The sequence below is a fragment of the Labeo rohita genome, chromosome 8, assembly GCF_022985175.1.
Source record: "Labeo rohita strain BAU-BD-2019 chromosome 8, IGBB_LRoh.1.0, whole genome shotgun sequence".
Classification (NCBI taxonomy): domain Eukaryota; kingdom Metazoa; phylum Chordata; class Actinopteri; order Cypriniformes; family Cyprinidae; genus Labeo; species Labeo rohita.
The window spans coordinates 11,412,690-11,438,399 of NC_066876.1; the positions used below are offsets into that span (position 1 = coordinate 11,412,690).

The 25,710-nt window shown below is 35.0% G+C and overlaps 2 protein-coding genes across 2 annotated transcripts in view; one reads left to right on the forward strand and one right to left on the reverse strand.

The window, feature by feature from the left end:
- Nucleotides 1-372: 372 nt before the first annotated feature.
- anapc5 (anaphase promoting complex subunit 5) lies at nt 373-8,050 on the forward strand. Its single transcript, XM_051116314.1, has 17 exons — nt 373-946; nt 1,413-1,492; nt 1,588-1,691; nt 2,086-2,308; nt 2,411-2,471; nt 2,734-2,835; nt 2,917-3,107; nt 3,245-3,326; nt 3,883-3,975; nt 4,154-4,335; nt 4,722-4,857; nt 4,994-5,068; nt 5,162-5,283; nt 5,359-5,466; nt 7,249-7,396; nt 7,532-7,694; nt 7,785-8,050. Exons 1-17 carry the CDS (start codon nt 746-748, stop codon nt 7,994-7,996), a joined length of 2,283 nt encoding a protein of 760 aa, XP_050972271.1. The 5' UTR covers nt 373-745; the 3' UTR covers nt 7,997-8,050.
- Nucleotides 8,051-11,404: 3,354 nt separating this feature from the next.
- LOC127169900 (NACHT, LRR and PYD domains-containing protein 12) overlaps nt 11,405-25,710 on the reverse strand; it is a 26,865-nt gene continuing 12,559 nt past the window's right edge. Inside the window, exons 6-15 of the mRNA XM_051117573.1 lie at nt 24,433-24,546; nt 22,443-24,230; nt 20,763-20,936; nt 18,158-18,331; nt 17,399-17,572; nt 15,313-15,486; nt 14,660-14,833; nt 13,502-13,675; nt 12,376-12,549; nt 11,405-11,555 (exon numbers count right to left, since the gene is read on the reverse strand). Of these exons, the coding sequence (XP_050973530.1) occupies nt 11,405-11,555; nt 12,376-12,549; nt 13,502-13,675; nt 14,660-14,833; nt 15,313-15,486; nt 17,399-17,572; nt 18,158-18,331; nt 20,763-20,936; nt 22,443-24,230; nt 24,433-24,546 (3,271 nt within the window). The remainder of the gene's footprint in view (nt 11,556-12,375; nt 12,550-13,501; nt 13,676-14,659; nt 14,834-15,312; nt 15,487-17,398; nt 17,573-18,157; nt 18,332-20,762; nt 20,937-22,442; nt 24,231-24,432; nt 24,547-25,710) is intronic.

Below are 25,710 nucleotides of genomic sequence, written 5' to 3' on the forward strand. Positions count from 1 at the left end.
ACAAGATCTAATTTATTTGTCTCAGAAATATATATATATATATAATTCTCCGAAAAAGTAGGTAAAATTAAAATAAGCTGGATGTTGCGGTCAAAGCTTGTTATTTAGGCGCCCATGGGAATCGATTTATCAGCGCTCTGCTTCGCGTACTAAAACGTAACAGTGTGATTCGTGAATGAATTGTTCTGTTGAGTCGAATCTTTTCAATAAATATACTAGACGATTCATACACATCAGACTGAAGCGGTCTTGAGTTTCATTCAACTGCGAACTGTATTTTTCACACATCCGACTCGCAACGATCAGTTATAACAGCTCAGCGACTCATTGAAATGAACTGTTCACAAGAGCCGATTTGTAGAACTGAATCACTAAAACATAGTCGATTCGTCTGTGCTCTACACTGCGCCCTGAAATGTAAACGGAACAGGAGGGTATTTTGAAGAAACGTCTCGTCTCCGAGTTAGCAGATGATCCGTATAAATATATTCAATATGATTACTAACTTATCGTATTAAACATAGTGGTTGTTAATATAGATTCCCACATGGAAGAAAGGATTAAATTTGCTGTTATTGCATCTGCAACGCCGTTGATGTTTTACCATACTATCAATATAATGTAGGCTAGATTATTTTAGCTTATGTCACATCTGCATAGTTATCATTTTTATTACACTAGACAATTCACTGCACCGATATACTTCATTTAGCTAATCCTTGAGGGATATAAAACCAGAGAGGCCATGGCAAGTGTGCATGAAAGTTTATATTTCAACCCCATGATGACAAATGGGGTTGTTCATGCCAATATCTTCGGTATAAAGGACTGGGTTACTCCATACAAGATTGCAGTGTTAGCTTTACTGTACGAGATGTCCACAACCAAACCAATGGCACTTCTAGACAGAAGACGACTGAACAAACTTATTCTACCTTTACAACAGGTATGTAGCATGTTTCCTTTTAACTATTTTTCTGCTTATCATGTGAAAAACAAAAAAGGTATAGTATATAGTAATTGCACGTTAAAATTAAATTAAAATATATTATAGTTTAAATGTATATTACATGCAATAAGTTGAACTTAGGAGTGCTTTTTCATGTCTTTAATATTTATTCACAGAAGTATATGTACTATTCATAATTCTGTTGTCTTCTAATACTTTAAAGTGTACTGTTGCATGTATTTATAAGCGTTTATGTTAACTGCTTTTCTGTTGATACTCGTGTGTCATGTATGTAAATATATTCATGTTGCACAAATGTAATGATGAAGTTGCAGTTTAATACATTTAAAATGTGTTTACTTAAAATAAATAACAGACGACTATTACGAGTGCACATTCAATGGTGTGTTTTTCTACATAAAATTATACAGCATGTTTGATTTGTATTTGTGATCTGGATCAGGGTCCAGATTTGACTCTGGAGCAGTTTCTGAAGATAGTAGAGGAGTGCTGTCTTCGCATGGTCAGTGCTGTGAAACTTAGGTCTGTATCTTTTCTTAATAAAGAACTTTTCAGCTTTAGTCAAATTTTATGTATGAATTTATTTTATAAATAAATCGTTGCCTTCTGTTTTTCAGGTTGTTTTTGATGGCTGATGGAGAATTGCAGGATATGGAGCACTTTTTTACTATCCTGCCCAGTGCTTTCAGTGACTCAGAAGCATTCAAAACTAGTGTTGTTGGTATGAATATGTGTTTCTTTTAGGACCATAACCAGCATTCCTATCAAATATTGCTCAATTTAAGAGTTCTGTGGCCAGATTGATGAAAAATCTTAAGAAACAAGTTATATAGTTATATATAATATTAGACGTTTGTAAGAGTGCCGTTATTCCTAAGAATTCATCAAACAATTTTTTTTTTTAATAAAAAAAATAAAGTAGATTTAAAATTTAAAATCTTAACAATATATTTGTTCATTAACCCATTTTTAAGTAGAAAAAAAATAATGTAAATGTGTGATATTAAGTAAGAAAACAAAAGTATTTAGGGAATGCAAAATATCTGTAGTTTTAATAAATGTTAGAACATGAAAATAGTAATTAAAAAGAACTTCATTGATCACTCCTTTTCTAGGTCTGTTCGTGCGTCAGATGCTGCTGGCCTACAACAAATTGTCCTTTAGTCAGGTGTATAAGTTGTACAAGTCCCTCCAGCAGTATTGCCGTCGTGGCAATCAGCCTGAACTCTCCGCTCTGCCTGCTGAAGACATGGAGCTGACGAGCAATGAGGATCCCAGCGCTGACCACATAGACAAAGTCGAGCTGGACACACCATCTCTACACCAGTCCGAACTGAGGTCAGAGGAAATAACATGTGACTTGTGTTATTAGTGGAATCAGGCTTGTATTAATTAAATAGAAATGGACGTAAGTAAGTGTTTATTTACTGTTTTCATCAGATCTGACGAGAGCCGGGGTCCTTTATCTCAGAAACAAGCAGAATACTTCCTTGCACGACAGGTTTGTTACAGTGTCAGGAATTAAGTTTTCCATTAAGGGTGATATTTGCACCCTAGAATTGATTTCCAGGAGTGTTGTCGTAATCAATCTAGTTTATTGTGCAGGGGCATTTTTTTGCAAGATTGTTTTTTTTTTTAATTTTGGTGCATTTTTCCCCAAACCCAGTTAATTTCTGACCCTGGTTTGTTATAAGATAGAAGAGACTTGACTTTCATTAGCACATTTTACACCATATAATTGTCATCGTGTTTTTCTCTCTCAGGCATACCTCCTTAAGAACGATGAAAACAAGGCCATGTCGCCAGCTAAGCTACAGGACGAACTCAACAACATTCTCAAATTCAATCCTGACTTTGCTGAAGCTGTAAGCTGAAATTTTTCCTTTTAAGAAACAGATATTTAATCTAATTTTAACATAACTGAGCCTCTCTCTGTCTCTCCACAGCATTACCTCAGCTATCTGAACAGCATGCGAGTGCAGGATATCTACATCTCCACTCACAGCCTCCTGCACTACTTTGACCGGCTCATTCTTTCCGGTGGAGAGGGGAAGAGCAACGGAGATGAAGGCTATGGCCGCAGTTTGCGCTACGCTGTCCTGAATCTGGCAACCTTGCATTGTCGCTTCGGACACTAGTGTGTATTTGTAGTTTAGATTATGTTTAGAGCATTGCGTTGTGTCAGGAGCATTTTTCGGTGGGAAATCAGGGAGCAGACAGAATTTTATCTTCTGAACTGAACCGTAACTGCTTTCTGTGCTTGTGTTTGTGCAGTCAACAGGCTGATTTGGCTCTGCAGGAAGCGATCCGCATTGCACAGGAAGCAAATGACCACGTGTGTCTACAACACTGTCTGGTAGGAATAATTTCTTTGTTCTTTTTCACCATTATTTTATGCAACAAGTTAAAATTCAGGCTGATGAGCTGATAATTATTTTCATGGCCAGTAATCAGTAAATAGTCAGTATTCTTTTTTTCTATTTTATTTAGTCAAAATAAATCTAAAATAAAACACTAAATACTAAAATCAATTATATGTGAAAAGTGAATCACAGCATTATAATGTAAAATATGAAAAAATGTATATTTAAATAAAATGTTTAATATGAAATTGTATGCTATATTTATCTATTTTTTACACGTACAGTAAATATTTAAATTATGCTTGAATTGATCTTTAGATGGCAACAAAGGTACTGGTAAATAGGTGAAATGAGCAGCATGAGCAGTTAAAATCATTTTTAAAAGCAGTTTTTAAAATGTTTATTATCAGACAATAATTGATGTGGTATTATGCATCCCTATTATTCAAAATCCAGGGAAAGGGATTGAGTAGTAATGCATTATATATATTTATAGTCCTGTATTCAGGTTTTGTTTTATTTTTAATTTATTTATTTTCTTAATTTTAGAGTTGGCTCTACACACTGGAACAGATGAAAGGATCTGATAGTGTGGTATTAACTGAAGATTCTGTGAAAATTGCAGCTCACTTTTGTCTCCCTGTAAGTAAATCTTTCAAATTGATCCTTTTAAACCCATTTTTAACTATTTGCAATGTTTTGTTTCCTTCAGTAGCACATAAGAAGTGGTATCTGCGACAGTAATCCAGTGCATTTTAATTTCTTGCAAGGTCATTATATCATGAAGTAAATAATTAACGCTCCCTGTTGTGTTTTGCAGTATTTGGCATCTCTAGGCATTCAGTCTCTGGTCCAGCAGGGAGCAAAACAGGGCATGCCGGCCAACAAGCTGCTGGATGCACTGCGAGGAACCGACATCATGCACTGGAAGCAAAGCCTCTCTGAGCTGATAGAAATCAGCCTGGCACAGACCACCTCTATATGGAGGATGTATGGCAAAAGGTCAGATAACACACATTCTGGATACCTTTTGTTGATTAAATGTTTTAAATGAACACCCATTTATGAAATATGTGACCCTGGACCACAAAACCAGCGTTAAGTAGCATGAGTATATTTGTAGCAATAGCCAAAAATCATTAGGATATTAAGTAAACATTGTGTTCCATAAAGGTATTTAGTACATTTCCTACCGTAAATATATCAAAACGTTTTTTTTTTTATTTGTTTAAAGGCGATTTTTCTCCATATTTTGATTTTTCTGCGCCATTACATTCCAAATTTTCAAATAGTTGTATCTCAGCCAAATATTGTTCTATCCTACCAGTGTCACAGATCATTTGCAGGTTTTATGTAGTTTAAGCTGAAATTATTTGTGTTCTCTGTAGCACTATGGCACGGCAGCAGGCTCAGCTCCTGTTGAACATGAACAGTCTGGAGCCGGTGAACTTTAGCGTGCAGCAGAACAACACTGAGGCCTTCGCCGTCGCGCTCTGCCATCTGGCTGAACTCCATGCTGAGCAGGTACCTGAACTCCCACACAACTACATGAATGCAATTGCTTCTCGGTGTATAAGCTTGATTTCATATATTGCGTCCCAAAATGTGTTGAATGCTACATTTTAGCATGTTTGTTGCATTGCTCTTTTTCATTCCATAGGGTCTTTATGCTGTTGTGAGTGACATCATGAAACACTTAAAGCAGCAGTTTCCTCCTCATACCCAACATGCCAAAGTAAGCCTGTCGAACAAAATACGGGCTTGATCAAGTACTGATCAGCAGCAGCTCTGATTATGTATGTTTTCTCTCTCTCACTCTTTTTAACAGCTGTGGATGCTGTGTGATCTGAAAATTCAGTTTGAGAAGGCTATGAATGATGGGAAATACCACCTTGCTGAACCCCATGTCACAGCTATCTCTGCCTTAAACAGCACTGAGGGATTGTACAGGTCGGTAACTGCAGATATATACTCTTTTAGTAGGTTAATGTGTACAAGAGATTGCTAATGTGCTTGTCTGTTCAGGAAAGCCCAGTTGTTGAAAGCTCTGAATCAGACGACTGAAGCCTCTAAGATTCTCCAGCAGCTGCAGCAGCAGTGTGAGAAGAGTAAAAACACAGAGATGATTATCAGGTGTGTGTTTATGAAATCTCTGGAATTATTTTAGCTATGTGTATGTATATTCAAAATCCAACTCAGTTAAACTTTTCAGTCATTTTACTGCTGGCAGTATTTATAATTGCAAAAAAAAAAAAAAAAAAAAACTGTCATTTAAAAAAATGTATATTAGGAAAAATGGAAAATTAATTTATTTATTGGACACTTTATATTTTCAGATTGTTGATATATATTTATAATCTTGTTGAGAATGCACTTGTTCTCTTGTCTGCATGTACAGTGCCTTGTGAAAGTATTCATACCCCTTCATTTTTATTTTTTTTTTTTAACATTGTTGTGTTGCTGCCTTATGTTAAACTGCTTTAAGTTACTTTTTTTCCCCACATCAATCTACACTCCATACACCATAATGGCAATGCAAAAAAACTGTTTTTTGACATCTTGGCAAATTTATTACAAATAAAAAACCTAAACAATTCCGTTGCTTAAGTATTAATACCTTTATCTGGGACAGTTGAAATTTAGTTTAGGCGCATACATATTGCTTGGAGATGTTACTGCACTTTGAGTGAAGTTAACCTGTGGCAAATTCATTTGAATGAATATGATTTGGAAAGGAACGTATGTCTAAATAAAAGGTCTACCAATGGAAGATGCATATCAGAGCAAAAACCAAACCCTGAGTTAAAAAATTAAAAACTGCCTGTAGAGCTCAGATATGGGATTGCATCAAGCCACATATCTGGGGAAGAGTTCAGAAAAAAATTCTGCTCCATTGAAGCTTCACAGAAGCATTTAGTCTCCGTTACCCTTAATGAAATAAGTTTGAAACAACCATGACTCTTCCTAGAGCTGGACAAACTGAGCAACTGATGGAGAAGGGCCTTGGTTAGACTGGTGACCAAGAAGCTGATGGTCACTCTAGTTGAGCTTCTTGATCATATATGCAGATGAAAGAAACTTACAGAAGGACAAACATCACTGCAGCACTCCATCAATCTGGGCTTTGTGGTGGTGTGGAAAAAACTCTATCCTCTCCTCACTGAAGACACATGAAAACACACTTGGAAATTGCAACAAAGCACCTAAAGAACTCTCAGACTGTGAGAAACAAGATTCTCTGGTCTGATGAACCTCAATTCCAAGCATCATGTTTGAAGGAAACCAGGCACCTCATCATCTGCAGAGTACCATCCCAACATTAAAGTTTGCTGATAGCAGCTTCATGCTGTGGGGCTGTTTTTCAGTGACAGGGACTGAGGGAGCCGTCAGAGTAGAAGAAAAATATTGAGATAGCCTTAATAAAAACCCAGTCCAAATCATTCAGATCCTCAGACTGGGCAGAATGTTCACCTTCCAACAGGACAATAACCCTAAGCACACAGCAAGAATGCTGTATAGGAAAGTCTGAAAAAAAACCTGAAAATGTCTGCCAGATCCCATCCAAGTTGACAGAGATTAAGAGAAGAAGAGGTAAGGAGAATAATGGCAGATCATTGCCAAATGTTGATGTGCAAAACTTATCACATCATAACTAAAAATACTTGAGGCTGTAAAGGTGCTTCAAATAAATACTGAGTTAAGGGCATGAATACTTATTGCAATGTACTTATTTTTAATACATTTATGAAGTTGTGACAATTCTGATTTTGATTTGTCATTATGGTGTTTGGAGTGTAGATTGATGTGGGAAAAACAGTTTAACATAAGGCAGCAACATAATAAAACGTGAGCAAAATGAAGGGGTGTAAATATTTTTGCAAGGCACTGTAACTCATCAGTGTGTTTGTGTGGCAGGGTGATGTTGGCCTCTGCAGAACTTCACTGGGACTCGTCTGGTTTTGCGACAGCTCTGCCGTTACTATTACAGGCTCTTGCTCTGTCACGCCAACACAACCTCCAGAGCTTGACCTCAGAGACGCTGTTACACCTGGCATTTACACAGGTACACCAACATACACCAACACGAGACTCATTGAAATGTTTTTACATACATATGTCTGTTTGTTGTTTCTAAAAGATGAAAAATAGTGTAATTCTTCACTAGAAGTGTCTGATTTTTGATCATCTCTCTTCATAGCTGATGTTGGGGATCCCTGAGCAGGCTCTTGTACTGGTGCAGGATGTGTTGGAGTCGGTTTTGGCCCACGGGTCTCTGATAGACAAGGGCAGAGCTCTGCTGCTGGCCGCTCGCTGTCAGATGGCTTTAGCAGGAGCTGCTGCACAGGAACACAGACTGACTGGTACTGCCTGAGTCATGTTTCTCATCCATCTCTCTGTATCCATGTCATAGTTCATATATTTAAGTGACGTTTTTTTTTTCTTTCCTGCAGCTGTCGAATTAGCCGTGCACACTTTGGATGAGGCAGCTGTGTATTTCTCTCAGCTTGACTGTAAAGAGCGCATGAGAGACATACACTACCTACAGGCACGCTTGCATCACACTCTCGGCAACATCTCTCAGCGCAACAAATGTGCCATGCTCTTCCGTCTGCTGGATCAGGAGCTGCCATCGTCTGGGATGACTGTGGTCAATCGTCTTTAGTAAACCTCAGCTGCTGGTGTTCATGAAAGATGTGTTTCCTGTACCCTCTACATACTGGAAATAAATATTTTGTTTGTAAAAACTATTTTCTGACCAATTTATTTTACATGCAGGGATGAAGGAAGCAAATTTGCATCATCAACAGCAAAAAAAAATATATGAAAAATGGTCATTTAACATTGTTTGGATTTTAAATGCATCATCCAGAACAGTACTGTATGTAAACACTTTCTCCACCTGAGAAAAGAATAACGTGACCATGTTGTGATAAAAGCCCTTTTGTGTTTACTGGAGTTTGCTCTGTATTTACAAAAAACTGAGCAAATAAGTACTACAGAATCAGAAACAAACAAATAACACCTCATCACTTCTTGCATAGATACTAAGAAAAAAATGTGGAAATGCAAAGTCCCACGTTGGACCAAACTCCAGTGAAGAACAAAACATGATCTTAAAATCTCTCAGATTTCACCACTTTAGTTCTCTTGTTCACTTCCTTCAGCTTGCAAATGCTGCTGAACAAGTCAACTATTCTTACAGAGACACTTAGCAAATAAATAAATATATTAATTTCAATAATAAGAATACTAAAAGCAAATTTGAAGAACGAATAGGTGTGACAGTTTGAGCATAATCTGACCAAGAACTTTCTGAAAAACTTCACACCTGCTGCCAGTGGTCCTCAATAAGGAAAAAAAAGATTAAACTGAACTTACTACATTTTTTAAGGTAAGTGGTTGCAATCAATTTATTTTAGCTCCATTTAAATAAACAAATACAGTTGACTTTCAACTTTTGTTTTTTAAATGTAGCTAAAATAAATTGTTTGCAACCACTTACCTTAAGAGCATATCAGCACAAACACCTCATACCAAAAGACAAGCATGCTGGATGAGGGCTGATCATTTTGGGCTTGATTTGTAGCCACAAGTCTTGGGCACCTCACAGTCATTGAGTTGGCCATGAACTCCTCTGTATATCAAAGTATTGTAGAGTCAAATGCTAAGCATCTGTCTGACATCTAAAGTTGGGCCAAAATTGGGTCATGCAGCAGGACAATGATCCCAAGCCCACCAGCAAATCTACAACAGAATGGCTGAAAAAAAAAAGAATCAAGGTGTTGCAATAGCCCAGTCCAAGTCCAGAGCTCATCCTGACTCAAATGCTGTGGTGAGAGCTGTGCATAAGCAAATGCCCACAAATCTCAATAAACTGGAGCAACGTTGAAAAGAAGAGTGGTCCAAATTCCTCCAGAACGATGTGAGAGACTGATAAAGTCACACAGAAAATGAATGCTTCAAGTTATTGCTGCTAAAAGTGGATCTACAAGCAATGGACTCATAGGGTGTCCTAACTTTGTCACACATGGCCTTTCCATCTTGGCTGTATTTTTCTTAAATAAATAATGACACTGTGTGATGACGTTTATCTGAGGATTTATTTTCCAAATTTTAAGACCTGCCAAGGACCAGACAATTTTTTATTATGTCCTGATACAGAAAACCATGAAATTCCATAGGGTGTCCTAACTTTTTCACATGACTGTACATGGGAAAAGACCCACACTGGACAAAACTCCAGTGAAGAACACAACATGATCTTAAAATCTCTGATTTCACTTCAGGTCTATTTATTACTTCTTCAGTATGCATTTGATTGCAAACAATCAACTATTCTTACAGAGATATTTAGCAAATAAGAATACTAAAACAGATTTAAAGAACAAAGAGGTATGACAATCTGAGCAAAACCTAGCCAAAAAGGAATGCTTTTTGGAGTTTGTTTCAGTGATTCAGAGTAGTTTGTAGCATGAATTTTCTAAAAAACTTAACACCTGTAATAGGTGTGTGATCTGTGCAATCATTAGGCCCAGTACAAAATGTTCATCACAGCTGAAATCCTGTTCATCAGTTGAAATCATGTATTGGTTTCCAGGTCCAGAGCTCCAGTGGTTAAAACCATTTGGGAACCCCTTGAGGTGAGTTTGTGTGAAGAAGCATTTATTGCAAACCAAGCACACTCTGAAACACAGAACAGCCAGCTATCAGACATTTATTTTTTAATTGTCTGAACTCTACATAAAAATGTACTCACATTAGTATGATAGATTCTCCAGTTTATTGTGTGCATCAGCCTTTAGATCAGAGAGCAGCTTCTTTGTTGAATCTCCTAGATTATTCGAGGAAATATTCAGATGTCTCAAGTGTGAGGGGTTTGATCTCAGAGCTAAAATCAGAGCAGCACAACCTTCATCTGTAATACTACAAAACCTCAACCTGTAGAGAACAATGACACACTCTTCAGTCTCAGTTCATTCCACAACAGATCAGATTAGAGATTACCTTATTTAAAAGTGTGTGTGTGTGTGTGTGTGTGTGATGTGTGTGTGAGAGAGAGAGAGAGTTTAGAGTGTTTGAGAGAGTGTGTGTTTATATGTTAAACACTGTGGTATCATATGTTCACATGTTCTATTTTGTTACACTTTGATTAAATTGTTACAATGTTTTTTCTTCTAATATATAGATCTTCTTCTTATTATTATTATGTTCCTCCACATATATCCAAAGCTTTGTAAATATTGTATTTTCTTACAGTCATGCCAATAAAGCAATTTTGAATTGAATTGAATTGACAGTGTGCTTATAAATCCATGTATTACTTGTACTGTCATATAACATGTTAGACAGACTAACTAAATAAAAAAACATAACTGTGAATAAGATCAGTTTTCCCTTCAGTTTTCAATTATCAAATGATTCTGTTTGCTCTTTTGAATCTTATGTTTCACTCATAATATGATTTTTGTGACATCACACCTTCCTGAAACATAGACACATGACACACCCTTCAGTATCCCAGTTCAATACACTGATCAGTTTAGCAGATATAATTTATAATTTATATATTTTAATAAATAAATTATTAAAGAGAAAAAATACAAACTTAAAGCACAGCTCAGTATGTTTGATATATTTTTGGACTGTCTAAAATATCAAAATAGGATTGTAACAGATCTAAATTGATTTAGACGTGAAACTGATTTACATTTATAAATATTCATTTAACCATTTATATGCTAATTTCATGGATTTATTCAGTGACCAATCATTTTATATTATATTGTTTTATTGTTTTTTTTTTATTTATATTATATTGTATTATTTTTCCATTGTGGTTTAATTTTATGATTGTGTTGTTCCAAGGGATATTTGTCTTGTGTGTCGGCATTTTACATAAAAATATTTAAACAGAAACAGTCACTGAAGAAGATGAATACTGTTACTGAGGAGCAGCGGCTCACGACTTCGGTCATGACCAGCTCAATCACCGTTGTAGTAAAATAAGGCTGAACACTTCAATTACATTTTACATTGTGTTTGATATGTGAGCATCATATATAATCTTACTCTAGTTCTCCAGTACAGCAGAGAGCTGCTTCATTGTTGAATCTCCTAGTTTATTCCAGGACAGATCCAGATCTCTCAGGTGTGAGGGGTTTGATCTCAGAGCTGAAGTCAGAGCAGCAAAACCTTCATCTGTGATACTACAATCACTCAACCTGTAGAGAACAAAGACACACTCTTCAGTCTCAGATTAGGTAATTATTTAAGGTTTGTATTTTTGTGCATTTTTTTTTTTTCCTGTTTAAGAATGTGTGTACCTGGTATTCCCTAAGTTATGGGGACCAAATGTCTCCACAATGATATTAATACCAGTAATTGTTGATCTTGTGGGGACATTTTTTGGTCCCCATGAGGAAAATGCTTATAAATCATATTAAATTAAGTTTTATAAATCTCTAAAAATGCAGAAAGTTTTGTGTGACTGGTAGGTTTAAGGATAGGGTTAGGGAATAGAAAATACAGTTTGTAGAGTAGAAAAACCATTACAACTATGGAGAGTCTCAATGGAAATCAGTATGTGTGTGTGTGTGTGTGTTTAAAATGTACTTTACATACTCACGTGTTAACAGAATAACAAGCAAGATGGACATAGAAAACATTAAAACAATATAAATGTAAATAAAATAAAGTTTCCCTTTCATTTTCTGCTATCACTCTACTGTTTTATTTTATTTTATACGGTTTGTATTTTTAGTTTCTCTTTGCTGTGTGTCTAAATAACTACAGTCTAGCACTCACAATGATTTAAAGAATGAAGGAGGAAATGTTGATACTGGGACTCCAATGGGTGCCATATGATGAAACATAATTATGAATACAATTAGCTGCAGTTATTATTGTGCTAAGACTGAATATGATTAACATAAAACATGTATAGATGTTTCTTATAATCCTAAACACTCTAATTCAGTAATGCTAGAAACTACTGGAGAATGTGTTTATCTGAGATCATAAGTATCAGAGAGACAATCTTACCTCAGTTTCTCCAGTTTACAGTGATTATTCTCCAGTACAGCAGAGAGCAAATTCATTGTTGAATCTCCTGGCTTATTTCCAGTCAGATCCAGTTCTCTCAGGTGTGAGGGGTTTGATCTCAGAGCTGAAGTCAGAACAGCACAACCTTCATCTGTGATACTACAGTAACTCAACCTGTAGAGAACAATGACACACTCTTCAGTCTCAGTTCATTCCACACAGATCAGATTAGGTAACGCTTTATTTAAAGTTTGTATTTTTGTGCATTTTTTTATTTTATTTTCCTGTTTATGAATGTGTGTACCTGGCATTCCCTATGTTATGGGGACCAAATGTCTCCACAGTGATAGTAATACAAGCAATTGTTGACCTTGTGGGGGCATTTTTTTGGTCCCCATCAGGAAAATGCTTACAAATCATATTAAATTAAGTTTAATTATCTCTAAAAATGCAGAAAGTTTTGTGTGACTGGTAGGTTTAAGGGTAGGGTTAGGGAATAAAAAATACAGTAGAGTATAAAAACCATTACAACTATGGAGAGTCTCAATGGAAACCAGTGTGTGTGTGTGTGTGTGTGTGTGTTTAAAATGTACTTCACGTACTCATGTGTTAACAGAATAACAAGCAAGATAGATACAGAAAACACTAAAACAATATAAATATAAATATAAATGAAATAAATTTTCCTTTTCATTATAAGCTATCAAACTACAATGTTTTATTTTATTGCTTTTCCTGCAACGTATAATTTGTTTTTCTTATTATCAATCATATCAATCATATATATTGTTTTTGGGTTCAGGCATTATTTGCTTACTTACAGTTTTTTTTTTTATTATTTTATTTAGTTACACTTTGCTGTGTGTTTGTCTAAATAACTACAGTCTAGTACTTGATTTAAAGAATGAAGGAGGAAATGTTGATACTGGGAGTCCAATGGGTAACATGTGAGAAAACATAATTATGAATAAAATTAGCTTCAGTTATTATTGTGCTAAGACTGAATATGATTCATGTAAAACATTTATAGATGTTTCTTATAATTCTAAACACTCTAATTCAGTAATATTAGAAACTACTGGAGAATGTTTATCTGAGATCATGAGTATCAGAGAGACAATCTTACTTCAGTTTCTTCAGTTTACAGTGATTATTCTCCAGTACAGCAGAGAGCAATTTAGTTGTTGAATCTCCTAGTTTATTCTCAGACAGATCCAGTTCTCTTAGGTGTGAGGGGTTTGATCTCAGAGCTGAAGTCAGAGCAGCACAACCTTCATCTGTGATACTACAGTAATCCAACCTGTAGAGAACAATGACACACTTTTCAGCCTCAGTTCATAAAGTTCATAACACACAGATCAGATTAGGTAACACTTTATTTAAAGTTTTTTTTTTTTTTTTCCTGTTTAAGAATGTGTGTACCTGGTATTCCCTAAGTTATGGGGACCAAATGTCTCCACAATGATAGTAATACCTGTAATTGTTGTCATTGTGGGGACATTTTTTGGTCCCCATGAGGAAAATGCTTATAAATCATATTAAATTAAGTTTTATAAATCTCTAAAAATGTAGAACGTTTTGTGTGACTGGTAGGTATAGGGTTAGGGAATAGAATATACAGTTTGTAGAGTAGAAAAACCATTACAACTATGGAGAGTCCCAATGGAAACCAGTGTGTGTGTGTGTGTGTGTGTGTGTTTAAAATGTACTTCACAAACTCATGTGTTAACAGAATAACAGGAAAGACAGACACAGAAAACACAAAAACAATATAAATATAAATATAAATAAAATTAATTTTCCCTTTAATTATCAGCTATCACACTACTGTTTTATATTATTGCTTTTCCTCCACTGTATAATTTGTTTTTTTTACAATCAATCACACACACACACACATACACACACACACACACACACACATATATATATATATATATATATATATATATATATAGTTTCACGCATTATTTGCTTACTTACCGTTTTTAATTTATTTAGTTTCACTTTGCTGTGTGTTTGTCTAAATAACTAGTCTAGCACTTATAATGATTTCAAGAATGAAAGAGGAAATGTTGATACTGGGACTCCAATGAGTGCCATGTGATGAAACATGAGCATGAATAAAATTACCTTCAGCTATTATTGTGCAGAGGCTGAATATGATTAACATAAAACAATTATAGATGTTTCTTATAGTTCTAAATACTCTAATTCAGTAATGCTAGAAACTACAGGAGAATGTGTTTATCTGAGATCATAAGTATTAGAGAGACAATCTTACTTCAGTTTCTCCAGTTTACAGTGATTATTCTCCAGTACAGCAGAGAGCAAATTAATTGTTGAATCTCCTAGTTTATTCAAGGACAGATCCAGATCTCTCAGGTGTGAGGGGTTTGATCTCAGAGCTGAAGTCAGAACAGCACAACCTTCATCTGTGATACTACAGTTACTCAACCTGTAGAGAACAATGACACTCTTCAGTCTCAGTTTATAACACACAGATCATATTATGTAAAACTTTATTTAAAGTTTGTATTTTGTGCATTTTTTTTACATGTGTGAACGTGGTATTCCCTATGTTATGGGGACTGAATGTCTCCACAATGATAGTAATACCAGTAATTTTTAAACTTGTGGGGACATATATTGGTTCATGCATTATTTGCTCACTTTTTATCATTATTATTTGCACAGTTTTTATTTTATTTAATTTCACTTTGCTGTGATTTCACTTTTGCTTGTTTGTCTAAATAACTACTGTCTAACACTCATTATGATACTGGGGCTCCAATGAGTGCCATGTGATGAAAGACTAAATATGATTAATGTAAAACCTTTAAAGACATTTCTCATAATCCTAAACACTCAATAATACTAGAAACTACTGGAGAATTTGTCTATCTGAGATCATGTGTGCTTATTACATGATCTTACCCCAGTTTCTCCAGTTTACAGTGATTATTCTCCAGTACAGCAGACAGCATCTTCATTGTTGAATCTCCTAGTTTATTTCCAGTCAGATCCAGTTCTCTCAGGTGTGAGGGGTTTGATCTCAGAGCTGAAGTCAGAGCAGCAAAACCGCTATCTGTGATACTACAGTTACTCAACCTGTAGAGAACAATGACACACTCTTCGCTCTTAGTTAGGGATTACCTTATTTAAAGTTTGAATTTTTGTATATTTTTTCCTGTTCATAACTGTGCATGTGTTTACAAACCCAAGTCATGTGTTAACAGTATAACAGGTAATACAGTTACAGAAAATAATGAAATGATATCATCAATCATAAATAATATAAAAATATGTAAATGTGAATAAATTTAATTCAATTATCGGTCTTGACATTCTCTTCAACCTTTCTGCATCTTACAGTCTTTTGCTGGTAATTAATCACTGTATTTTTGTTAATGCATTATTTGATCACTTGTGTTATGTTCCACGGTTGTTTATTTGTATAATATTACTGTTGTGTATATTGTGTTAGATGTTGTATGCTGGTGTTTGCTTTTTGTGTTTCTCTCTTTCTGTCTTTCTATGTTTTATCTGCCACTCTACCAGATGCAGAGGAGAGAAAGAGGTGATCTCTCACACCTGCTGCTCGCTACTGTGGAGACAGTGCACACTCAAAACAATCTGTGTCTCAAAAGAAGTGACTTCCACACTGAAGCTTGTCTTCCAGAGACTTCTCTCATCTGTCTCAGGTTGTTGTCATGTTGCAAAAGCTGATACTGTGTAAAACTTTCACAGGGTTATGGCTTATTGTACTTAAAGGAGAACTCCACTTCCAGAACAAAAATTGACAAATAATTTACTCACCCCCTTGTCATCCAAGATTGGCCATTTTTTTTTTCGAAAAATAAAAATGTGGATACTTGTTTAAGCACAAAGGCTTGTGTAGTACAGGCTCTGGGATGCGCGTCCACGACGTTACGAATCACGTCTAAGTTCATTGTCTGTGTACTCTGGCTCAAAAAGGTAGAGTAGAGCTACATGAGCTTTTGTGCTTAAAATGTATACAAATTCTTATTTTCCGAAAAAAATGACAGGTCATTTCTCTAGATAAGACCTTTGGTCCTCGTCTGGGATCATTTTGAGCTTTTTGAAGCTGCATTTAAACTACATTTTGGAAGTTCAAAATCGGGGCACCAATGAAGTCCATTATATGGAGAAAAATCCTGATATGCTTTCCTCAAAAAACATAATTTATTCATGACTGAAGACAGAAAGACATAAACATCTTGGATGACAAGGGGGTGAGTAAATTATTTGTAAATTGTTGCTCTGGAAGTGGAGTTCTCCTTTAACTGAACTTAGGCTGATTAAGATTACTGTTGTTGCCACAACATGTTTGTGTCTGTCCGAGTTGTAGGGAGGTTGGTACAAGTTTTGTTTCTGTAATACTGTATTTCTGCAATACCTTTTACTCCTGTTTAGGGCTAGTTAGAGAGTTGTTGTACATTTGTGTTGTATTTTTGTTTTCTTTTGCTACTTTAAGCAGTTTTACTTGATATGTACTTTTGTTTTGTTTTTGTTTTAATTTTTTTTCCACCTCCCAAAGCCTCTTGTTAAATTGTGATTTCTACATTTGTAAACAAAGAATTAGAACTTGAATTGAATGTATCTGTTGTGCGGGGCAGGGGACAAACTCACCCCAAACATTTTATTTATAATTTCACTGTTACTTCTTCACTCTAGACAAAAGTTACATCTGGGATGTATCACTTACAGTATTTATTTAATTTTGCTTTATTTTTCTCGGTGCTTGTCTAAATAAATACGACACTTGAGTTAAAGGATCAAGAAGGAAATGTTCACACTAGGCCTCCGTTGGGTGCCATGTGATGTGATGAAACATGAATGAATAAAAGCAGCTTCAGTTATTATTGTGTTGAGACTGAATATGATTAATGTAAAACCTTTATAAATGTTTCTTAAAATCCCAAACATTTAGATTTAATTACACTAGAAACTACTGGAGAATGTGTCTATCTGATCATGAGTATCAGAGAGACAATCTTACTTCAGTTTCTCCAGTTTACAGTGATTATTCTCCAGTACAGCAGAGAGCAGCTTCATTGTTGAATCTCCTAGTTTATTCGAGGACAGATCCAGATCTCTCAGGTGTGAGGGGTTTGATCTCAGAGCTGAACTCAGAGCAGCCCAACCTTCATCTGTGATACTACAACTCCACAGCCTGTAGAGAACAGTGACACACTCTTTAGTCTCAGTTCATTACACTCAGATCAGATTAGTTAATATTATATTTAAAGTTTGTATATTTTTTTTATTTTCCTGTTTATAAATGTGTGTTCAAACACCCATGTATTGTCATGTCATGTGTTAACAGTAGAACAGGTAAGACAGATACAGTAAAAAGGAAAACATCAAGCATAAAGAATAAAATTAACATTCCTTTAAATGATCAGTTATGACATTCTCTTTCCTCTGCACCTCACAGTATTTTCCTGGTAATTAATCATAGTACTTTTGTTCATACATTATTTGATCACTTGCAGTTGTTTTATTTAGTTTTACTCATGAGTTAAATAATGGAGAAAATGTTGACACTGGACCTCCAGTGTGTGCCATGTGATGTGATCAAAAATAAATATGAATAATATCAGATTCAGCTATAATTGTGCTGAAACTGAATATGATTCATGTAAAAGTTTATACATGTTTATTATAATCCCAAATACTCTGATTTAATCACACTAGAAACTACTGTAGAATGTGTTTATCTGAGATCATGTGTGACTATGAAAAAAGATGATCTTACCTCAGTTTCTCCAGTTTACAGTGATTATTCTCCAGTACAGCAGAGAGAAAATTCATTGTTGAATTTCCTAGTTTATTTTCAGACAGATCCAGATCTCTCAGGTGTGAGGGGTTTGATCTCAGAGCTGAAGTCAGAACAGCAAAACCTTCATCTGTGAAACTACACTTACTCAACCTGTAGAGAACAAAGACACACTCTTCAGTCTGTTCATAAAACACAGATCAGATTAGTTAATACTATAATTAAAGTTTGTATTTTTGTATATATATTACTTTCCTGTTTATAAATGTGTTCAATCACCCACGTATTGTCATGTCATGCAACAGTATAACAGGTAAGAGATAAAATACTAAAACAACAAGCATAAACATAAACCTTTATCTGTGATACTACAGTTAACCTGTAGAGAACAATGACACACTCTTCAGTCTCAGTTCATAATCAGATTAGAGATTACCTTATTTAAAGTTTCTATTTTTGTACATTTATTATTTCCCTGTTTATAAATACATGTTTTTCTAAACCCCCATGTACTGTCATGCCATGTGTCAACAGTATAACAGGTAATAAGGACACAGGAAATACTTCTTAAAATAAAATATTTATTAAAATAAATGTTCCCTTGATTTATTAGTTGAGATATTCTTTTTGTTTTGTCTGTATCTTTATAATCTCTTCCTCATAACTAATCATATATATTTGTTCCTGCATTATTTGATTTGTATGTGTTTGTATGTTTTGTTGTAAATAAATGGCGTAACACTCATAATAATAATTACACTCCTGTTGTTAATGATTTTTTATGAAGTACAGTATTTCATTTCAATAATGTTTTTTCTTTAATATTTTGTATTTTAAGGGAATTCATTTTACTAAACAATATTCACATCTAAATTATGGACCATTTATTGTTTATATAATATATAAAAAATATATTATGAAAAACACATTGTATATATGATTCAATTAATGCAGTATTTCAATTAAAAATTGAGCTAAAGACCTTAAATTAAGTAATTGAGCAAATGAAGGCAGACTACTGCCACTTGGAGGAACAAGAATGGAGATAATCTGTAATACAATGGTGTAGCCAGTAGATGCCTGTATAGACCTATATATAAATGTATTCAAGGCTTTGTATTCCCCAGTAAGAACAGTGTTTTCAGACATTACCTTTTTTTTTTTCAGGTTTTATTAGGTGTTTTAAGGTTTTACCCCTTTACTGCTTTGTGCTTTTTCTGCATTATGACTGAATTATAGAATTTCACAAATTCTCACAAAATGCGAGTGTGTGTGTGTGTCTATTTCATACTCTTGATGTTTTAAGTTGGCTCTACTCCTTCACTGCTTTTTGCATTTTTCTGCATTGTGGCCGATTTGTAGATTGTACCCCACAAAAATTGCTCTGTATTTTCGCAATTTTTTTATTCACTTCATATGTTAGTTATTTTTACCACAAAGTCTGTCCATTTTACAAGTTTTTGAAGTTCTTTTTTTTTTTTTCAAGATTTAAAACACTTTAAAATGTAAATTAACACAGGATAGGGATAGATGTAACAGTGTGAAGTAATTTGCTGAAATGAGACCCACACTTCCAATTTATGCAAAAACTTGATTAAAGAACAAAGAATAAACAGGGTTTTTTAACAGAGTGAACCATTTAAAGTGAAAAAAACAAAACATTATACTATATTAAGACTTTAAATTTAGCACAAAAACAATTGCTGTGTGTGTGTTTGTGTGAGTGTGTGTGTACTGTGTGTGTACTAGCTGTTTTTATGTGAATTTTGGAATATTCCATAAAAAAATGGAAATGTCAAGATGCGCACAAATTCTAAACACGTGCACACGTATGTGCTCATTTGAGGTGGATAGTGTTTTTATCTAATAAAAAGATGCGCATAAACTATGATGGAAACACGTTTTACATAAATCCCTTCATGTGCAACAAAACCTCACATGACTTTGCCTCAATAGAGGATGTGATTGGATAATTGGACTCACTGGAATCATCATAAGGAGTTGGTTGCAACATTTTTAATGAACTGTTACAACTATCCCCACCCCAAACTGCCATAACATAGCAAACTGTTTTAGCATGTGGGTTTTAAGTTAGCATGAATGCAATTATCAAATTAAACTAGAGAAACAGCTACTTTAGGTTATGTAAGTCAAATAAGTGTATCTAAAACACAATGATTGCTAGGCAAAAAATAATCTTAATGAAAAAAAAAATACTTTCTTTCCTGAAAATCGTTTTTTTGGTCATAAATTACAAATTTGCTTACATTCACATGCCACTTCTCCTGTAACATTAAAAATGTGAATGGAGTGTATGATATTGATGACATCACCACAGCTCCTTAGACCCGTGTTACAACACCCCCTGGTCTCCGCTACTAAGCCTCCAATAGGAAACATGAAATCAGCTTGAATTCAGTTATTATTGTGCTGAAACTGAATATGATTCATGTAAAACTTCAGAAAAGGCTGACCATAATCCTAAACACTCTAATTGAGTAATACTAGAAACTACTGGAGAATGTGTCTATCTGAGATCATGTGTGACTATCAGAGAAACTTACCTCACCACTTAGAATCTTACCTCAGTTTCTCCAGTTTACAGTGATTATTCTCCAGTACAGCAGACAACAGCTTCATTGTTGAATCTTCTAGTTTATTCTCAGACAGATTCAGTTCTCTCAGGTGTGAGGGGTTTGATCTCAGAGCTGAAGTCAGAGGAGCAAAACCTTCATCTGTGATACTACAATCACTCAACCTGTAGAGAACAATGACACACTCTTCAGTCTCAGTTCATAACACAGATCACATTAGAGATAATCTTATTTAAAGTTTGTCTTTTAAAGTGTATATTTTTTATTTATATTTTTACATTTACAAATGTGTGCATGTGTACCTGGTATTCCCTATGTTATGGGGACCAAATACCAGTAATGTTTGACCTTGTGGGAAAATTTAACAAATCATATTAAAGTTTTTCATACATAAAGTTTATTCATACCAATCATACATGAAGTTTTTGAAAAATTATTTTGTATTAGGAGAGTGGTGAGTGGGCAATAATTTTATCCATTACTTTTCTTATTCTTCCTCTTCTTCCTCTCTTAAGTCTATGAAATGTTTGTGTTAATTATTAACACTATGCACACAAAGTTTTACTGTGATTTAGATTTACATCAGTATTTATATAGTGTTCATGTGGGTATGTGTTTACACTATTTATATTATTGTATAATATAGTGTATATAGTATATAAACAACATGATGAACATGATAAACAGTAGGAATTAATTTATGGATGCACCAGTACTAATTCTTGCATCTGTATCTATCCCGATACTGTGTTCATGTGCTCATACTCATTCTAATTAAAATACTCACAGATCCCTTTCTCACAAGCATTGCTTTGTAGTTAATTGTTCATTCAGATATTTCAAGATAAAAACAAACTAAAACAACAACAACAGCAATAACAAAAATAAATAAATAAATAAATTTACAGCCTTGAAATTCAAGAACAATTTAAATACCTAACTACCTATAACTACCTTGTGATATTTCCACTGTCCTGCAGCTTTTAGCACCATCCCTAATCAAATACACCTGCCTGTTATTTTCAAGCAGTCCTTTAGACTCTCATTAGGATTTTCAGGTATTTATGACTGGGGATTGAGCAACTGTCACAGTGACCCTCCAGGACTGGAGTGGCCCATCACTGAACTGGACAGTAGGAAGCAATAGTTGTAATCCCGAAGAAAACTGGTCTGATTATATACATGGTTTGTTCCTTAACATGAAAATTTGCATTCTGTTACACTCATCACACTTCCTGTTACACTTTCTTTTTGAACAAAACTGCCTTATCCCTTCTCTTTTTTTGTCCTGTCAGTAAATGAGTGATCCAACCAAATGGATGAGACTCAAATGTCCAAATATATTTATGCCTACTTCATTGCAGCACATTAAGTGTAGACAGTTCAGTAGAGAGTGTAGAGAGGTTCAGATGTCTTTTTATGAACATTTGTGCAGAAAGTTCCTCTATATATTGTGACAAGAAGTGCACCCTCAAAAATGTCAGTGCATTACACTCTTAAAACAGCATCTGTATGACTAATGAAGACTAAAATGTGTTTTCTCAGAATCAGTGAAGCCCTCAGTTTTTTGTCAATATGATTTTTACAGACATCAACACAGCAAGACACTTTAAATAGACTAGATAATATTGTTTTTATGCTGTTAAGAGATTGTTCTCATTGATACTTACTGAACTGATCTGGATTCTTTAATCACAGGCAGCAGCTTCAGAAGAACTTTCATATTTTCAGCTTTATTTTGTCCTCCAATAAATTGATTAAAATGAAACTCATCCAGCTTCTTCTCTGATGTCAACAACATAAAACATACAGCTGACCACTGAGATGAAGAGAGTTTGACTTTACTTATTGTTTGAGACTCCAGATGATGGTGTATCTCCTGCACTAGTGAATGGTCACCCAGTTCATTCAGACAGTGAAACAGATTGATGGTTTTCTCTGGAGAGCGAGTCGTCTTGATCATCTCCTTGATGTACTCTGTTGTTTTCTTATTGCTGTCAGAGCTGCTTCCTGTCTGTGTCATCAGTCCTCGTAGGAGAATCTGATGAGACTCCACTGACAGACCCAGAAGAAAACGCAGGAAAAGGTCCAGATGTCCATTTTTACTCTGCAGAGCCTCATCCACAGCTTTCAGATGCAGCTCAGATAATGAAACCTGGTTTTCATTAGCTGTTTTTTTCTTTTTATTAAGCACATTTATGTTGTTGTTTGTGAAGGAGAGGTGCACATATAGAGCTGCAAGATGTTCCTGAATGGTCAGATGAACAAAACAGAAAACTTTCCCCTGATACAAGCCAAACTCCTCTCTGAAGATCTGAGTGCACAAGCCTGAGTACACCGATGCTTCTGTCACATCAATACCACACTCCTTCAGGTCTTCCTCATAGAAGACCAGGTTGCTTTTCACAAGCTGCTCATAAGCCAGTTTTCCCAGTTTAAAAATCACATATTCATCCTTCACCTTCTTCTCATAGTCCTTCTCACGTTTGATGTTGGTCTGAATGATCAGGAAGTGTGTGTACATTTGAGTGAGAGTCTTAGGAATCTCTTTACTCTCTGCTTCACTCAACATTTTCTCTAAAACAGTGGCTGAGATCCAGCAGAAGACTGGAATGTGACACATGATGTAGAAGCTCCTTGATGACTTTAGGTGTGAGATGATTCTGTCAGCCAGACTCTGATCACTGATTCTCTTCCTGAAGTATTCCTCCTTCTGTGGATCATTGAAGCCTCGTACCTCAGTCACTCTATTGACACACTCAGAGGGGATGAGATCTCCTGCTGCTGGTCTTGAAGTGATCCAGATGAGAGCAGAAGGAAGAAGATTCCCCTTGATGAGGTTTATCAGCAGGACATCCACTGAGGCTGGTTCAGTCACATCACACAACCTCACATCACTTTGAAAATCCAAAGACAGACGACACTCGTCCAGACCATCAAAAATAAACAACACATTATGTTCCTCACTAAAACTGTCTATTTCTTTTATTTCAGGGAAAAAGACATGAAGAAGATCTGAAAGACTGAGTTTTTTGTCCTTCATCAGATTGAGCTCTCTGAAAGGAAGTGGAAATATGAGCTGGATGTCCTGATTTTCTTTCCCTTCAGCCCAGTCCAGGATGAACTTCTGCACAGAGACTGTTTTTCCAATGCCAGCGACTCCCTTTGTCAGCACAGTCTTGAGGGGGTTGTCTTGTCCAGGTAAAGGTCTAAAGATGTCATTGCATTTGATGGGTGTGTCCTCTGTTGCTGCTCTCCTGGACTGTGTCTCAATCTGTCTCACCTCATGTTCATTACTGATCTCTCCACTCTCACTCTCTGTGATGTAGAGCTCTGTGTAGATCTCATTCAGGAGTGTTGGGTTTCCCTGCTTTGCTGTTCCCTCACACAGACACTGAAACTTCTTCCTCAGATTTGATCTAAATGTGTTAAAGACTTTAGCAAGAGCTGAGTCATCACTGTAAAATGAAAATATATTTAACAATGAGTTAAGTAGGTAAATTTAAACAGCAAAATGCTTTTTTATTTTCTATATCATAAGAACATATTATAAGGTTTATGAAATGTGCAAATTATTCAATTATGACTTTTCACGTGTTTGAGTAAAATGTGATGACCCATTGTAGCATCTGAAATAAATATAAAAATTCTACAATTTACCTTAAACCAGGATACATGTTTTCATTCAAGTCTTGTGGTTGATTTACAGTTTGGTCATACTTCATTTTCTTACAGATGGTTTCTGTTATGAATGGTCTGGGTGGCGGGATTGCCCTAAAACATTATGAAGAGAATAAATTATAACAAGATGTTCAGACGTTGGTGGAAATTTTGTCATTACTTTCTTACACTACCAATCATTTTTACAACAACATACTTATTAGCAATGCACTTGCTGCAGAACAGATGTCATAGTTCATAGTTTTAAACTTTTAGGAACAATCTGTACTCAGTTGTATGTTTTTTCACCTTCCTGTGTTTGATTATCTGACTGATTCAATGAATCTGCGTGTTTTGTATCTGCTCAGTGTCATTACATTTACTGGATGTCATGGTTTGGTATATATATGTATATATGAAGAGTTCAGATGCAAAACCAGCTAAAAGCCATCTCGGTCAAAAATGAGATAATAATACTGAGTGAATGCTCCTGACACATTATAGTACACGTCCATCAAATACTTTTCCTTCAAACTCGCTAAAATACCAGCCTCAGCCCAATCAGAAGTACCAGTACTTACAAAGAAACCTTTATATCTGAGCCTGATAAAAATGCATTTTTTAAAGAAAGACGTCAGATGGATTTAGCTGGTTTTGCATCTGAACTCTTCATATATATATATATATATATGGGTGATTCTTAGACTATTGGCACTTTTATATGCTTTGGTCATATTTTTAAAAATACATATAATTTTGGACAAATACCTCTTTCTTTGTAAAACTAACAGTAAAACCTCCTTAAAAACTTTTTACTACCTTTCTATTATGATTTTTTCATATTTTTGCACCTCCTTATAAGTGTCAAAATCACTGTTTTCTCCTTGTCACACACCCAGACTTTTAAACTTCAACAATGAAAATGCAGTTTAAAATATAACTTATCTGGTAACTATTAATGTACCTGAATTAAGCACTAGTAAAATAATTAAAATACATTAAAGTATTTAATGTGAGACCACTATCAATATTACTTTTCATACAAAATATAGCTGTCACACAGTATTGGTGTAATTTCTACCACAACACTGTAATGTCCCTTTAAAAAGTTTGTGTGAAAGATTGTTTAGGTCGTTTCTATGGAAATGTTCAGTGACATCAGAGCACATGTTGGACATGGAGGGAATTTAAATTTTCATCAACAACAGGTTATGTTTAATGACTTTGTGAATTGAGTTGAATGAGTGTGATGAGTTTAAGAATTTTTCTAATAAATAC